The sequence below is a fragment of the Poecilia reticulata genome, chromosome 5 (genome assembly GCF_904066995.2).
Source record: "Poecilia reticulata chromosome 5, P_reticulata-male-v2, whole genome shotgun sequence".
Lineage (NCBI taxonomy): Eukaryota > Metazoa > Chordata > Actinopteri > Cyprinodontiformes > Poeciliidae > Poecilia > Poecilia reticulata.
Window position 1 is genome coordinate 33,795,543 of NC_088834.1, and position 17,498 is coordinate 33,813,040.

At 43.0% G+C, this 17,498-nt stretch overlaps 1 protein-coding gene across 4 annotated transcripts in view; it reads right to left on the minus strand.

Moving 5' to 3' along the window:
• Nucleotides 1-332: 332 nt before the first annotated feature.
• The window catches only part of shq1 (SHQ1, H/ACA ribonucleoprotein assembly factor), a 95,945-nt gene continuing 78,779 nt past the window's right edge, over nucleotides 333-17,498 (minus strand). For all 4 annotated transcript variants that reach the window (XM_008410597.3, XM_008410595.3, XM_008410596.3 and 1 more), the window contains exon 12: nucleotides 333-1,214. In XM_008410597.3, coding sequence (XP_008408819.1) covers nucleotides 758-1,214 — 457 coding nt within the window. In that variant the 3' untranslated portion in view covers nucleotides 333-757. The remainder of the gene's footprint in view (nucleotides 1,215-17,498) is intronic.

Here is a 17,498-nt window from a genome sequence, read left to right on the forward strand (position 1 = left end):
GAATGTAATTATGGATAGTCAGACGAAACCAAATTTATGTTAAAATGGCTTGCCATAGAAGGACCCCCAGGCGGACCGACGCTGCTCTCACGGTTGCCCAGAGACGGACAATACGCAGCCACGGTGAGCTGCTATTAACCCGCGTCTTTTTAAAAGCCGATTACATGTTCTTAAAAGAAAAAAACGCTTTCAAAAATACAGACGTGAGTGAAAAGACGCATTATAAGCTGAACAATGTCAGGATGGATACTGTGTACATCGATAAACAAAAAAAAAAGAAAAAAAAAAGTGTCTATTGTGGCGCAGTGTGCTGCTGTATGATAGACAGGACATTGAAATTCCAAAGTTCTTTATTAGAAGAATCCAAAATTCATCAAATCTGATATAACTTTGCATGAAGCTGATGAAGTACTAGATTGGATACATTTAGTATTGGCCGGACAAACCTTTACAAACACACATCAAATGTAAGTCATTATGAATTTCTTGTTTGAAGCATATAAAGTCCAACATTATATTTTTACTGCATTAAGTCAAATATGTATAGCAATAAAATATGAAAGAATTTAACAAAAATAACTTTTCTTTACAAGAACAGAACTAATTCATGAAGATTTGAAGCTCCATATGGTTTTGTATCTAGCTAATGAAGCCTTGGTCTGAATGAGGAGCAGGGGGGTTTTGCAAGGACTATCCTCTAATAGGACTCCACTACTACAGCTGCTGCTGCACAGATGGCTCTGCCTCCGCTGCAGCTTCACTCATCGGCGAACAACATCTCTCCTGCTCTAAAGGAGCAGGAATCTGCAGAGATCCTCAGCTCCTCTGTCATCTGTCTCCCCAGCTCCTGGATCAGCTGCCTGCTGCCCTGGGAGTCTGAACTCTCAACGCCTGCTTTCCTGTTTACTGATGGGGAAAGCGCAATGGAGGATAAGGCGGGGATGGGAGAGGAGGGGGAGGAGCTGGGCTCCGAGGGGATGTCTTTACATGTTTCTCCTCCTCCCTGCTTGGAGTCAGAGCAGACCTGTTCTTCAGCTTCAGACTCTTCGCTCTCGCTGGATGAATCACTGCTGCTGCTTTCTGTAGAAGACTGTTCTTCTTCCTCCACCACCATCCTTGCCGCACTCTCAAGTTCATCAAGCTCCAGCTCCAAATCTTTCTTCTGAAGCAAGGTGTGTTGCAGCATGCTGGCCAACTCCATCATCTTCTTGGAACTGAGATTACCAAGAAAAAGAGAGAAGTTTTAAAAGCAGAGTTTCTGCATTGACAACTCAGATTGAAAAGAGAAAGAGACATAGAACTACAAACTGATCGGTATTGCCGCCTCACTCGGAAAGAGGCATGGCGGTTGACTTATCGACCGGCTTGGCGCACTAAAGACATAGCCACAGGATAACCATCTACAAATCTAATACCCATTAAGCAAATCCCATTCTCGTATGAATGCAAAGTAGCCTGTGATTTGCAGAAGCGGTGGGGGGGCTCAATGAAATATGGAAATATGAATGTTTAATAATGTAAGAAGATGAGCTCTACTGATGCAAGGAGGCTCGGGACCTTTTCTTCCCCAAACCGCTGCTTTCCCGGCGAGAGGTGATAAGAGACTGGACGGGATTACACAGAGAGGCAGATCAACCCTGCCCCCCCCAATTCATCCTGCTCTGAAAAACACGTACACACATGTACCTCTAAGTACGGGGAGATTAAAGTAGATGTTCGGGGCTGTGAACAGAAAGAGACGGAACCAATCAGACTGGAGTTGTGGATACTGGCTCGTCAGACCTCTGCTAGGAATCTTGGTTTCACTTTTGATAGCTCTTTAAAGCTAGATAAACAAGTTAGCTCTGTCGTCAAATCAAGTTTTTATTACCTGTGGATTTTAGCAAAAGTTAAATCTTATTCTTGTTTTAAGGACTTTGAAGGACTTATCCAAACCTTCATTACAACTCGATTGGATTATTGCAATTCATTATATACAGGCATGGATAAATCACAGATGCAGTGACTTCAAATGATCCAGAACGCAGCGGCACAGCTTCTTACAGGAACCAGGAAGCGTGACCATATAAGGCCTTCACTGGCTGCCCGTCTTTTATCGAATAGATTTTCAGACTCTTTTATTAACTTATAAAGTCTTAAATGGGTTAGGCCCCCCATATCTTCGGGACCTTTTAAAATTTCAGTCTGTGTCCAGAACCCTATGATTAAACAATCGGCTATTACTGACAGTTCCTCTTGGACTCGACTTAAGAGGAAAGGAGATCGGACTTTTTCTGTAGTAGCTCCTATTCTATGGAACAATTTACCTTTCCAGATTAGATCTGCCAACAGCCTGGATCATTTTAAATCACTTCTGAAAACTCATTTTTATTCTTTGGCATTTATTTGAAGTAGTGTTTTGATACTCTGTTTTTATCAGTTTGTTATCGTCATTCCTGTACAGCACTTTGGTGCAGTTCTACACCTGTTTTTAAAGTGCTGTATAAATAAATTTGACATCGACATTGAGGCTGAGGGAATCACTTCATACCTTATGAAGGTCCTCAAAGGCCGCCATCCTGCACGTTTTAGTTCTCTCTCTGGTGGCAGTAACAACCTTTTCAGCATGTCAATGTTCTTCTTAGGCCTCTAACGACACATAATTTGATCCAGGTGTGTTAAACCAGGGAGAGAACTGAAACATGCAGGATGCCGGCCCTCGAGGACCCACTTTGGACACCCCTGGCTTACAAGATGCAATTCCCATATTTCAAAGTTTGGCGTTTGAGACAGTATTCACACAACTTGGACTGTTTAACATTTTTCTCATGCTACAATCACAAGTGTTGATGTATTTTATTTGTATGTTTGTGTGACAGAGCAAAATCGCACCTCCCCAAAGGAACCAGACTTTTTAGGCAAACAAACTAGAGACTGATTAAAGCGGACTACACAGAGATGGTGTAAATGAACCCTAATCAATCAAAGAAGAGCTTGTTGCAGTGTGTGCTTTCTGAGAATGCAGCTGGGATTGAGGTACAGGGGAGATGTGGCTTAGAACTCACTGGTTGCATATGCATGAGATACAGTGGATATAAAAAGTCTACACACCCCAGTTTAAATACCAGGGTTTTGTGATGTAAAAAATGACAGCAAGATATTTTCCCAACTTTTTCCACCTTTAATGTGACCTATAACATGTTCAATGCAATTGAAAAACAAACAGAAATCTTTCAGGGAGGTGAATAAAAATAAACGGAAAAAATTTGGTTGCATAAGTGTGCACACCCTTTTAGAACTGGGGGTGTGGCTGTGTTCAGATTTAACAAATTATATTCAAACTCATGTTAAATTTGAGTCAGCACACACCTCTCACCAATTAAAGTGCCTCTGATAAAGTTCAGCTGTTCAAGTAGGCTTGTCCTGACATTTTTGTAGCACATCATCCAGCACAAGCCATGGTCCATAAAGAGCTGCCACAGCATCAGAGGGATCTCATTATTCAAAGATATCAGTCAGGTGAAGGCTACAGAAGAATTTCCAATTCATTAAATATACCATGGAACACTGTGAAGACTGTCATCATCAAGTGGAGAAAACATGGCACAACAGTGACATTACCAAGAATAGGACGTCCGTCCAAAATTGATAAGACAAGAAGAAAACTGGTCAGGGAGGCTGCCAAGAGGCAGACAGCAACACTGCAAGAATTTTTCTCAAGTACTGGCTGTGCAGTACATGTGACAACTATCCCGTCTTCTTCATCTGTCTGGGCTTTGTGGTAGGGTGGCAAGACGGAAGCTTTATCTTACAAAGAAAAACATCAAAGCCCAGCTTAATTTTGCAAAAACACATCTGAAATCTCCCAAACACATGTGGAAAAAATGTGTTATGGTCTGATGAAACCAAGCTTGAACGTTTTGGACATAATTCCAAAAGACATATTTGACGCAAAAACAACACTGCTCATCACCAAAAGAACACCATACCTACAGCGAAGCATGGTGGTGGCAGCATCATGCTTTGGGGCTGTTTTTCTTCAGCTGGAACTGGGGCCTTAGTCAGGGTGGACTGACCACTCCCCTCTGCTGCACCTTTATGCGGCTTCTCTGCTTGTTAGTGATGAGGACCAGGTGGACTCAATCTGCTAGCAATCAGAGTGCAGGTACTTCTGGTGTGACTGACCTGTCACTCCTGTTCGAAAAAGTGCCACAGCATCAGAAGCAAACAGTGCTGGTAGCACATGTACATTCAGAACTGTGCAAAAGTCTACATACTGTAAAGGAATGCCGGTAAGCCTCACAATGCTGTTACTCACTTCCTGAATCTTATTGGAGCAGCACATGGACTCTGATTGAATGTTGTATCCAGAAATCTTGGGTCCCCTGACAAAAAATTAAATTTATCTGCTATCACTAGTAGCTATGCTTACTAAACTAAGCATTTACAACATGCTATGCTAGCTGCAGCATAGCACAGAGCAAGGGGGAGGAAGGATGAGCCATATGTTGACCATGACATTTTACTGAATCGACTGGAGAGTTGGGTCGGACTCTCCGGTCCAGTGCTCAACTGGTCTGAATCTTACATAAAGAACAGAGATTTCTTTGTTTCAATCGGAAACTTCTCATCAGAGAGGTCAAAGGTCACATGTGGAGTACCCCTAGGTTCAATCCTAGGACCCCTTCTTTTCAATATTTATATGCTCCCACTGGCTCAGGTTATAACAGGAAATAAGATCAGCTACCATAACTACGCGGATGATACATAGCTCTACATCATGATGTCACCAGGTGACTCTGAACCCATCCAATCACTGAATAGATGCTTAGAACAGATCAATGTGTGGATGTGAAAAAACTTTCTCCAGCTCAACAGAAACAAAACTGAAGTTATTATCTTTGGACCTAAAGAGGAGCAAACTAGAATCAATGCACAGCTTCAGTTATTACAACTAAAAACCAGCGATCAGCCCGAAACCTGGGAGTAATGATGGACTCTGACCTGAACCTTCAGAGCCACATTAAGACAGTCACAAAGTCGGCCTTCTATCACCTGAAGAACATCTCCAGGATTAGAGGACTGATGTCTCAGCACGATCTAGAGAAACTCATCCATGTTTATCTTTAGCCGCATTGATTACTGCAACAGCGTCTTCACAGGTCTGACTAATTAATCAATCAAACAGCTGCAGCTGATCCAGAAGCTGCTGCTCGTGTTCTCACTAAAACCAGGAAGATAGAGACATAACACCAGTTTTAAAGTCCCTACACTGACTCCCTGTAGCTCAGAGAATAGACTTTAAAATACTGTTAGTTTATAAATCACTGAACGGTTTAGCACCACAATACATTAAAGATCTGTTATTGTTGTACCAACCGTCTAGACCCCTCAGATCTTCTGGTTCTGGTCTGCTCTGCATCCCCAGAACCAGAACCAAACGAGGAGAAGCAGCATTCAGTTTCTATGCACCACAAATCTGGAACAAACTTCCAGAAAACTGTAAAACAGCTGAAACACTGGGTGCCTTTAAATCTCAACTTAAAACCCACCTGTTTAGAGTTGCTTATGGCTAAATTAGGGTTAGAGTGGGGTTTTGATGTCATCAATGTTTTTATCTTTACTTTTTATCTATTTATTAATTTCTTTTTATTCTTCTTTCTAATGATGTAAAAGTGGCGAGTGACTGAGGGTCATTGTGCGCACAGAAAAACCCTGTAAACCCTGTATTTATTGTTCTATTTCTATGAACAATAAATAAATTGTGGAGGGCTCCCTGTTGGTCAGGGCCCCTAGAATTGTCATCACTTTCCCCCCCTATACCGAGCCCCTCTGTTGTATCTAATAGTTTGAATCTTATTGAAGTCAAGCTAGTAAGTAAAAAAATAATATATTTGGTGTTTATTGGTTAAAGTAGAAAGTGAAAAAAATAACTAAAAAAGAAAAATAAGTAAATATTGGTCAGAATGTTTGACTATGAAAATATATATCCAAATGTTGATAAATATGCCTATTTATTTATTGGATGAGAATTTTACTATAAAATATTTGCTATTATATTTTGGAGTATAACTGGTTTAAAGGCATGGAAATTTGTTTGATTATTTCACAATGTATTTATCTTGTTAATTTCACAATGTAATAGATGTTTCTTTTTCTTTTGAGGTTTTTCACCTAAGTGGCTGAAAGGCTAAATCACTATGGTGACCATCATGCAAAAATAAAGACGGATCAGCTAAATTGAAGGCTCTGAGTGAAATCCAGTTAAAAGTTTCACTATAGAGACTATCCCTTTCAAGTGGGGAATCGCACAGTACAGCAAACCTGACGAAACTTAACAGTTCCAAATATCAGTCAGTGTTGGCACAAAACCTTCGGCCTTCTGTTAGAAAGCTGAAGATGAAGAGGAACTTCATCTTTCAGCATGACAATGACCCAAAGCACTCATCTAAATCAACAAAAGAATGGCTTCACCAGAATAAGATGAAGGTTTTGGAATGGCCCAGCCAGAGTCCAGACCTGAATCCCATCAAACATCTGTGGGGTGATCTGAAGATGGCTGTGCACAGGAGATGCCCTTGCAATTTATCAGATTTCTAGTGGTTTGGCAAAGAAGAGTGGGCAAATATTGCCACATCAAGATGTGCCACACTGATATGCTCCTACCCAAAAAGACTAAGTGCTATAATAAAAGCCAAAGGTGCTGCAACAAAGTATTAGTTTAAGGGTGTGCATATTTATGCAAACAGGTAAGTTTTTTAGTTTATATTTTCCTCCCTGAAAGATTTCTGTTTCTTAGTTGCATTGTATAGTTTATAGGTCACATTAAAAGTGGAAAAAGTTGTGAATATATTTGTCTTGCTGTCATTTTTTACATCACAAAAACTTGGTATTTAAACAGGGGTGTGTAGACTTTTTATATCCGCTGTACTTGTGTGGGAGATTTTCTCTTCATCTGACGATAAACCGGTTCTTTAAATGTGTCTACATCACACTGCTGATTAATGTATTTCTCAGATCAAATTTATATCCGTTGGAAAATTGGGTCCAATGATGTAATCAGCAACTAGAACACATTAAAGTTAATGGGGTCTTGTAAATGATTCCCTAAGACTGCATCTTGGATTGTCAGACCAAGACATACCTGGGGTCACATACGCATCAATTTCCAGGGTTGTTTTTATAAAAAAAACATTTGAAAGGAAAATCAACTTAACATCCACTTTCCAATAATGACATCTATCACACAGAATACCAACAAAAGACATAGAAGCTTGTGGTTGTGAGTAGAGGTGTGCCGATCGATCGGTCACCGATCATAATTGGGCTGATTTTTGTGAAAAAGTGCATGATTGGCGATCATTGGTTCTTGTTGCCGATACCGATCACCTGCATCTCATTTCGCAGCCTGCCTGTGCAGCTGGTCTCCTCTTTCCTTCACACTGCGCAAACGCGCAGCTACAAATCCTAAGCGATGTGGAACTATAACGCACTGAATGAATGGGGACGTTTGTGTGTTGCGGCAGAAAATTGAAGCACGTGGGGAGAAGCAGGTCAAAATGCATCAACACAACGAAGCTAATATGACATAAAAGCAATAAGCAATGCCATACTTGATGGGAGTTTGGCGACATCAAGGCTCACTGCAGTAAAAAAGACATATGGAGGATCAGATAGCAGGTGAAGCAGTGCACAGCTACAAACACTCACCTGGGTTAGCATGACGGTCAGAAATATAAACAAATAACCCGCAAAATTATTTAAGTCTTCGAGCTGCGATGTAAGACGCTGGTTCTGCTCTCGCTGTTGAACCGCTGCTACGTGCTACAGGTAGTAATATTTCACAGACGTAGCGCCGCTTCTGCTCCACCTGGTAGTGACTCTCACACCGAACTTCTGCTTAAAGCTGCAGCATCTAACTTAAAAAAATAAATTTTACATACGTATTAAAACTTTCGCTGTCCTAACATGAGACAAATAATCTCTAAAAAAATTATCGATCTCCTCCCAGTTCTGCATAATTACTCCGCTCAGTCAGAAACAGCCACTAAGAACTAGCAGTAATCAGCTAGCCGCCATGCTATCAGGAAGTTTTCATTCAGTAACTCAGGATTGTTTATTGTAATGGAACCTGCATTTGCCTTGAAGGTGAATTCCTTTTTCCACATAATGTAACCGGTAGTGTTTATAATAAAAAAAATAATAATTATGTGATCGGTATCTGTGATCGGCCCTCATGGGTGATCGGTATCGGCAGGAAAAAACCTGATCGGCACATCTCTAGTTGTGAGTGTGTGAAAACCTTGTGGAAGATCTCTCACTGGCTCTCCGGAGTGCGTAATTTTTGGCAGATAGAAAAAGGCTAACCAACCATGATCAAAACAAGTCATTAGTCTGAATAGATCCTGCGGAATGAAAGCTGGAAGCCAGCTGAAAAGACTGCAGTAAAGTCCAGCCTGACTGCAGTCCAGATAATAAAAGTCCTGACCACGAGTGACTCCAGGCTGCAGCCCTGCTTCCCCAGAGATTAGGATTAGAAGAATGCCCTCATTAGGTAGTACATTAAACAGCATTCTTGTCCTGTCACTTTGACTTTACAGTGGTGTCGCCGTGGATGATGCAGCAGACTGCTCTAGGTGTTAGACGTTGTGCTGTTGATGATTGTCCTCCTGCATGGGCCATCTTTTTGTAAAGGCATTACCTTTGTGTGGAGGATCCCGCCTGCACATTATTTACGCTGGGAAAGTCCACTGAGCTGCCAAAACCTAAAGTGATTGCAATTTGTCCCCTGGTATGGTTAGCACATGTGTACCGCCCCCATTGCCATGGTGATAACTGAAGGGGAGACCTCTGTGGATCACCACCATTCAGGATGTGTCCATTCAAGATTAGAGAAAGTGTGCGAGAGCAGAGCTAGAGTGTGAGTATGTATGTGTGCATGTGTGTGGAGGGGCCACTGTTCTTTTGCCATTCATATGCACACACACTCTACCCCTCCCTCTCTGGCTCAATTAAACCACTGCTGAGCGCCAGGGTGGCTCCTCATTTTGATGCAGTCCTAATGAGAGCCCTGTTCTGGTGAATGGTGTTTGTGGAGACTGCACATTCATTTAAGGCCTAAGGAGGGGCAGCATAAGCAAATCTTATTCTACCTCTGTATCTATTGCACACAAATTCCATTTTGAAGTGTGAGAAAGGAGAAGAAAACAAACATGCAATGGAGGGCTGTGGGCCGGAACACTCTCCGTTCTTGCACACACTAACACACTGAAAATGTGTCAGAAAAATCTGAAGACAATTTGGATGTTTAGAAGCTCATGACAGACTTCTACAAAAGTATTTGAGCCATTCTGATTTCTACTGGTGTATATGCAGATGATATGTTTAAGATTTCAGGCCTCAGGCATACTTCATTCCATTCAGTTCATGCGCCTCGAAGCAGACTTAAAGCGGATATCTGCTGGACAGGTCCGCACAGAGGTACATTTTTATGACTGCATACGCAATAAACTGTCCAACAAGAAAAAGTGTTGACATTAAATACTTTTGTATGCAACATCGAGTTGATAATGTTGACAGCTGGAGCAACCGGTTACAAGAATGTGCAGCATGACTGCCCTTCTGTGCTGCACTAACAGGTGTGTGATTTCTAACCTGCTGGAGAAGAAATGGGGCCAGGCACCCAACTTGGATTGTGGGGAATTTGTCATGATAACTGTAGAAAATTAGTTCACACAAAAATAAAATCAACTGTTTGACATGGAATCTGCACAGTTCACAGAATTCACACAGTACACTTGAGTAACATCGTCAAACATTTCAGACACAAAAAGTCTGAAATGTAGTCATATTGGAAAGCACCAATTAGAATGCAATAATTGTTGGAAAATATATTCCAGGTGTTTTGAACTTGCATTTTCCATGCTAATGTAACTTTTAGCTAGTTGTATAGTTCACAGTAGCAGATGTTCACAGAAATGACACTGTCCAAAATACTAAAGGTCCCAGAGTGATGGAAGAACATGTGAGAGAGAAGTAAGGGTTTTGTCGCCACAATGGCTCTCTTTAGCACAAAAATGGAACACCATGCATTCTTTTAATGTTACTTTCATTCATTACATATATTTGTAAATTTTCAATTTAATCTTCGTAGTAGGTCAAAGATGGCTCTTAACATCTTACACTGCTGCTTTCTGTTTACTCTGAACTAGTCTGACAAGCATCAAAATCTCATTTCAAACTGATGCCCAAAAAACAGGTTTCCCTAGTCTTTTTCATGTCAAATTTTCAGTTTTTAAAACTCAAATTATAATTGTCCTTTGGAGGACAGGTATTTCTTCAAAACTCAGGATTCAGTGTAAAATATACCAAAAAAAAAAAAGAAATTTGAGGAATGGAAGGACTGACAAATGGAACAACAGATGGATGTCATATGGACAAACAGATGGATGAAACCCCGTAAAATTAATTTGCAACTTTACTGCCCACCATATCTGGAATTTCCTACACAACCTGGGTATCAACTGATAAAAACACCAGGAATGCCAACAGTAGGACAGAAAAACACTCCACCTCCAGTTCCTTAGCTGTCTTTAGAACTGATTCACAACGTGTAAACAAAAATTCCTCCATTCTCTGGAGACAGAGAAAATCCCTGCATCCGAGAATCTTAAACCCCTGTCGTGTAGGATTGTGTTTTCAAAGAGCCAACGGGAGGGGGAGGGTACACTGAAATATAACCGCAACCTTTGCTGATGAGGACGACGAGTGAGGGAGCCAATAAAATTCCTTTTTAGATACCTGGCACCAAGAAGCCTTTGTGGGAGCATTCTGCAGTGACGCTGGGCCAGAGAGGCCTCCTGCAGTAGGGCCACTTCAGTCACTGCCCTGTATTCCCTTTCCCCCCGTGGGAAGTCATTATTGAGATGGCGATGGAGAAGGGGGGGTGCTTGTTTTCGCTCCCCTCCCTCATTCTGTGGTGGGAGAAGCTCTGTTTGTGGTGGATACAAAGGCTACGTCCAGAAGGAGCGACGGATAATGTTGTACACAATCCAGTCATTACCACACTGCTGTTGTGGCTTGCCTTCATTAAACCGTGGAAGGGAGACTTTTTTATTTCTCCAAGGTTGGAAAACTTCTGCCGAGACAAAGATGCCTCCATTTACCAAAGTATTTGGCGAGAAAGGGCAGAGAGAGCATCTCTGCGTATGTGCACCGCCTGTATCTGTGAAGCCAAGTTAAATTACAGTCTTGGGTTTCTCTCATCCAGCTCATGTGTGCTCAGAGAGTGGCTCATTCAGTGAGCCCATGGTCTTGAAGAATATGTCAGGTAAAGCTTGTCCTGAGATGTAGAAATCTGGGTAATAGAAGCACTGGAATCCCTTGGAGAGTCTTGTGGAGGCTTCATTCACTAGCTCAATGATGGAGGGGGGGGGGATAAAAGCTGACAGCAAAAAGATGCAATCCTTCACTGAGACTAAACACCAGAATGGCCCCCCCAGACACTGATAAGTATTGCAAATATAAGAAACACAGATGACTTTATCCAATAAGACATTGTTCAAGTTTGGTCTCACAGCTGCCTATATGAGATAATGAGACGGGGATGTCCGATGCCAGTCTGAGGTGGTGTTATGTGGAAGGATAATGGATTTGACTTTGGGAATCAAACTGTGGTCCCCGGACCACTAGAGGTCCGCGGGTGCCCCCCAGTGGTTCGCGAGGTACTGCATGAAAACAGATGTTTTATTTGCCTTGATGTGAGCTCAAAGTGCGACGCTACAGGATTGTGTTAAAAATAATGATGTTAAAACTGGGTTACTCTAAAGAAAATCTGCAGATACCAGTGGAAAGAAAATAACTCCAGGAAAATAACTCAGATGAAGCTGAGTCATTACTGCTGAGAGTTGATGTGTCGTTAACTAGCAATTGGATTCCTTCGAACGGTTAGCGGTATGAATCGCTCCAGTTAGTCAGAACTGTTCTTTGTTTTTTATGACTTTGCTTGGTAATGACTGACGCTCTGCTTTTAGGTCATCAGTTATTGTTATTTTTATTTCATTAAAAATATATTAAAATAAATACAATAAATAAATACAATTAATAGAAATGGGTTAATTATTTTTATATTTAATGGCGCAGAAAAGGATTTTTGTTTCTGTAAAAGAAACTCAAATCTATTTTTCTTTAATCATGCTTCTAAATCACAAATAGTCCTAAATGTTATGAATGCACACAACACTTGGTAGTACAGAAAAACTTATTTTTTTATTTCTATGTGTTTGGCATCATTGGAAAGCTTTAACTCTACACTTTCAGAGTCTGTAAATAACTCAAAATACCCAAGTAGACCTGTTCATGGCCTTGATGTGGCCAGTCACATTTACCAAGCAGCACCACTTTTCTAATTACGATGAAGAAAAAAAACAACAATACATGAGTTAAGAGACCAATATTTACATTTCAGGTTGCATTATATATTAAGATGTGTTATTGCGGGGGCAATTTCAGGTTAGGTGGTCCATGACTGGTAAATGGGTTAAGTGGTCCTCAGCCTGAATAAGTTTGTGAAACACTGTCCTAAAACATTTCACCAGGTTGAGGTATACAGCCAGGTATACATTCTTTGTTCCATTTTTTTTTATAGATCATGCATTATACGAAGAGATATAGATTCACAGCCTTGTAGATCCTCCATGTTACTTTACAGTTGGCATAAGGTGCTTTTCCATATATTCAAATGAAAAAAAAAAAATTCCCCTGGGAGTTTTCCCAAGATGCCACTCTTTGCTGTGATAGAAACGACCATATCCATTCCACGTGTGTCCTGCAGATGGATTGGATAAAAACTGGTCATCTGACATAGCAGGTAATGACAAAAATTGGTTTTAAAAAATAAGCCAATTTGGGGGAGTAGGTATGTGGAGGGGTGCTGCAAACAAAACTTCATTACAACCAATACTGCTGAGATCACTTCTTAGACATTAGGAGGCTGTGGTGGGCACAATTCCTCTAATGCACTCATAGCTAATCTTTCTAATTGGCACTTTTTCGCTTTTGCTAACTTTGTGCACCAAGGTAATTTTCCCTGTTCTGTAAACTTTCTGTTGAATAAAGCTCAACATCTGTGTTGAAGTTTTAGTTATATACTATTAAGAATTCTACAGGTAGATAGATATTTACATTCATGCTCTTATTTTGAAGAGGATGATGGCTGTTTATGGAGCAGTTCCATTTTCCTCTCATGTTCCTTCTTTTGTTCGAACAAGCATACAAGAACAAAATATCTAAGGGCATAATGTAACTAGTAAATTATAACATCAAATATAAATTGGTGCTTGAGAATTGTAGTCTTCCAAGGGAAGAAATAATTTTAATTGAAGTAATGTTTATCATTAGAGCTGTTGGGTTAGCACAACATACATTTTAGTGGTAAAATGAGAACAGAATTATTGACTGAGGATTTTGTTAAGTAAAACTCATCCCATCCATTTTTTTCTGATTAAGAAACACTTCATTTTTGTATTACAGTATACTGATATTTAATTCAAACATTGAAAAGATTTGGCTCTTTTCGGTTTCAAGCCTGTGATTTTTCTATAAATCATGGAGATTCCTAGTTTTATAGGGCTCTATCTCAGCCTGTGAAGCCACAATGACAAGAAAAAAAACAACACACATAATCAGTTGTATTAACTTTAGTGCTCTCCAAACACGAGGGGAACAAATTATGCAGGCGCAGCTGTCTGTTTAAAATGAGCATGTGTATTCAAGACAAAATCTGGAGTGGCCCCATGCTGAGAGGAAATCTGCACTACTTATCCCTGTTAGATTAGTGACATTTGTGTCTTTGTTCTTCCCAGCGGGACCCATCAGGATCTCCATCACTGCTCAGATAGAGCAGCTCCTTTATCTGTTTTAAAGCATCCAGGATGACGATTTGACAGCTGAGTGATGCAGCCCAGAGCTGCTCATTTTTAACAAAGATCTTGATGTCACGCTATGTATGACGCCTGGGCTGGATCCCACTCTTTGAAGGAGGATTTAATTTCTTGGCTGAACCTTCAGGATAAGCCCCAAACAGAACATCTGTGTTGTTCAGGTTTTACATCTGTGACTCACCATGACAGAGTCTGTAGAGATAGGTTGTTTACAGAGACGTAGCCTGTAAATTTACTTACTGTCAAATTTAAGAAACACATCATATCTGACTACAAGAAATACCATACTAAAATTATTCACACCCCACTGAGTGTTTTAGCTATTTTATTATGTTACAAGCATTAACTAAAAACTTGACCTCACGGAAAAGTAGCGATTATTTTACCAGAACCACAAATAGTTGAAACCATAAGTTTACATACAAGTAATGAGGAGAATAAAAAAATCTCATACACCTTTTTCTATGTCACAGTCCATAGTTAAAACTTTTATTGATGTTTTCTAAATCAGAAGTTTACATAAATTTCTACTGTATTTGGTATCATTACCTTTGAACTGAATGACTTGGGTCAAACATTTTGGGTTTTCTTCCAAAGGTTTCTCACAATACGTTGCTGGAGTTCTGGTCCATTCCTCTGGGTTTCTCACTATACTTTGGAACTATATAAAAGTCTGGTTTCAACTGTGCTCGTAGAGCTCTCTCATCTGTAGGGTGCTGGGGCAGCAGGCAGAAGGTGGAGGACACCAACAGACTGAACAGACTGATCCACAAGGCCAGCGAGCATCTTCAGCCATTTTTACTTAAATGCACCACAGAAAATCATTTCTGCCTGTGGCCATCAGACTTACAATGCCCAACTGAGTAATTTACATCAAATTTTCTCACAAGGTTTTCAATGGGGTTCAATATAGTATCCATCCATCAATTTTCTGCCGCTTATCCGGGGTAAGCAGCTTCAGAAGGGAGGCCCAGACTTCCCTCTCCCCAAGGCGTTCCCAGGCCAGCCGAGAGACATAGTCCCTCCAGCGTGTCCTGGGTCTTCCCCGAGGCCTCCTCCCGGTGGGACGTGCCCGGAACACCTCACCAGGGAGGCGCACAGGAGGCATCCTTACCAGATGCCCGAGCCACCTCAACTGGCTCCTCTCGACTTGGAGCAGCAGCGGCTCTACTCTGAGTCCCTCCTGGATGACCGAGCTTCTCTCTCTAAGGGAGAGCCCAGCCACCCTGCGGAGGAAACCCATTTCGTCCGCTTGCATCTGTCATCTCGTTCTTTTGGTCATGACCCAAAGCTCATGACCATAGATGAGGGTGGGAACGTAGATCGACCGGTAAATCGAGAACTTCGCTTTTTGACTCAGCTCTCTCTTCACCACGACGGACCGGTACAGCGCCCGCTTCACGGCAGACGCTGCTCCAATCCGCCTGTCGATTTTCCGCTCCCTTCTTCCCTCATTCGTGAACAAGATCCCCAGATACTTAAACTCCTCCACTTGAGGCAGGACGACCCCCCTGACCCGGAGAAGGCACTCTACCCTTTTCCGGCTCAAGACCATGGCCTAGGATTTGGAGGCACTGAGCCTCATCCCGGCCGCTTCACACTTGGCTTCAAACCGTTCCAGCGAGAACTGCAGATCACGATTTGATGAAGCCAACAGGACCACATCATCTGCAAAAAGCAAAGATGCAATCCTAAGGCCACCAAAACTGATCCCCTCAACACCTCAGCTGTGCCTAGAAATGTTGTCCATGAACGTAATGAACAGAATCGGTGATAAAGGGCAGCCTTGGCAGAGTCCAACTCTCACCGGAAACAAGCCCAACTTACTGCCGGCAATGCGGACAATACTCTTGACACCGGTCATACAGGGACCTGACAGCCCGTATCAAAGGGCCCGGTACCCCATACTCCTGGCGAACCCCCCACAAGGCCCTCTGGGGACACGGTCGAACGCCTTCTCCAAGTCCAGGACGCTGCTGAGGGTGTAGAGCTGATCCAGTGTTCCACGACCAAGACAAAAACCACACTGCTCTTTCTGAATCCGAGGTTCGACTATCCGACAAACCCTCCTCTCCAGGACCCCTGAATAGACCTTACCAGGGAGGCTTAAGAGTGTGACCCCCCTGTAATTGGAGCACACCCTCCGGTCCCCCTTTTTAAACCGGGGGACCACCACCCCAGTCTGCCAATCATGGGGAACTGCCCCCGATGTCCATGCGATATTGCAGAGTCGCATGAGCCAACACAACCCTGCAACATCTAGAGCCTTAAGGAACTCCGGGTGGATCTCATCCACCCCCGGGGCCCTGCCACTGAGGAGCTTTTTGACCACCTCCGCGACCTCGTCCCCAGAGATTGGAGAGCCCAACCCAGAGTCCCCAGGCTCAGGTTCCTCAACAGAAGGAAGCTGAGCCTGGGGGGATTGAGGAGCCTGGTGGGATTGAGGAGGTCTTCGAAGTATTCTGCCCCACCGGTCCACAACGTCCCGAGTTGAGGTCAGCAGCGCACCATCCCCACCATAAACAGTGTTAGTGCTGCACTGCTTCCCCCTCCTGAGACGCCGGATGGTGGACCAGAATCGCCTCAAAGCCATACGGAAGTCTTTCTCCATGGCCTCTCCAAACTCCTCCCACACCCGAGTTTTTGCCTCAGCAACCACCCGAGCCACATGCCGCTTTGCCTGCCGGTACCCATCAGCTGCTTCTGGAGTCCCACAAGTCAAAAAGGCCTGATAGGACTCCTTCTTCAGCTTGACAGCATCCCTCACCGAAGGTATCCACCAATGGGTTCGAGGGTTGCCGCCGCAACAGGCACCAACAACCTTGCGGCTGCAGCTCTGATAAGCCACCTCGGCAATGGAGGTACGGAACATGGTCCACTCAGACTCGATGTCCCCTACGTCCCCCGGAACGTTTTCGAAGTTCTGTTGGAGATGGGAGTTAAAGCTCTGTCTCACAGGGGACTCCGCCAAACGTTCCCAGCAGACCCTCAGTACACGTTTGGGCCTGCCAGGTCTGACCGGCTTCCTTCCCCACCACTGGAGCCAACTCACCACCAGGTAGTGGTCAGTGGACAGCTCCGCACCTCTCTTCACTAGATCCGATGAAACAATGACAAAATCGATCATCGACCTGCGGCCTAGGGTGTCCTGCTGCCAAGTGCACATATGGACACCCTTATGCTTGAACATGGTGTTCGTGATGGACAATCCGTGACGAGCACACAAGTCCAACAACAGAACACCACTCGAGTTCAGATCAAGGGGGCCGTTCCTCCCAACCATGCCCCTTCCAGGTCTCACTGTCATTGCCCACATGAGCGTTGAAGTCCCCCAGTAGAACAAGCGAGTCCCCAGGAGGGACACTCTCCAGTACCCCCTCTGAGGACTCCAAGAAGGGTGGGTAATCTGAACTGCTGTTCGGCCCGTAAGCACAGACAACAGTCAGAACCCATCTCCCCACCCGTAGGCGGAGGGAGGCTACCCTCTCGTTCACCGGGATAAACCCCAACGTACAGGCGCCAAGATGGGGGGCAACAAGTATGCCCACTCTTGCCCGGCGCCTCTCACCTTGGGCAACT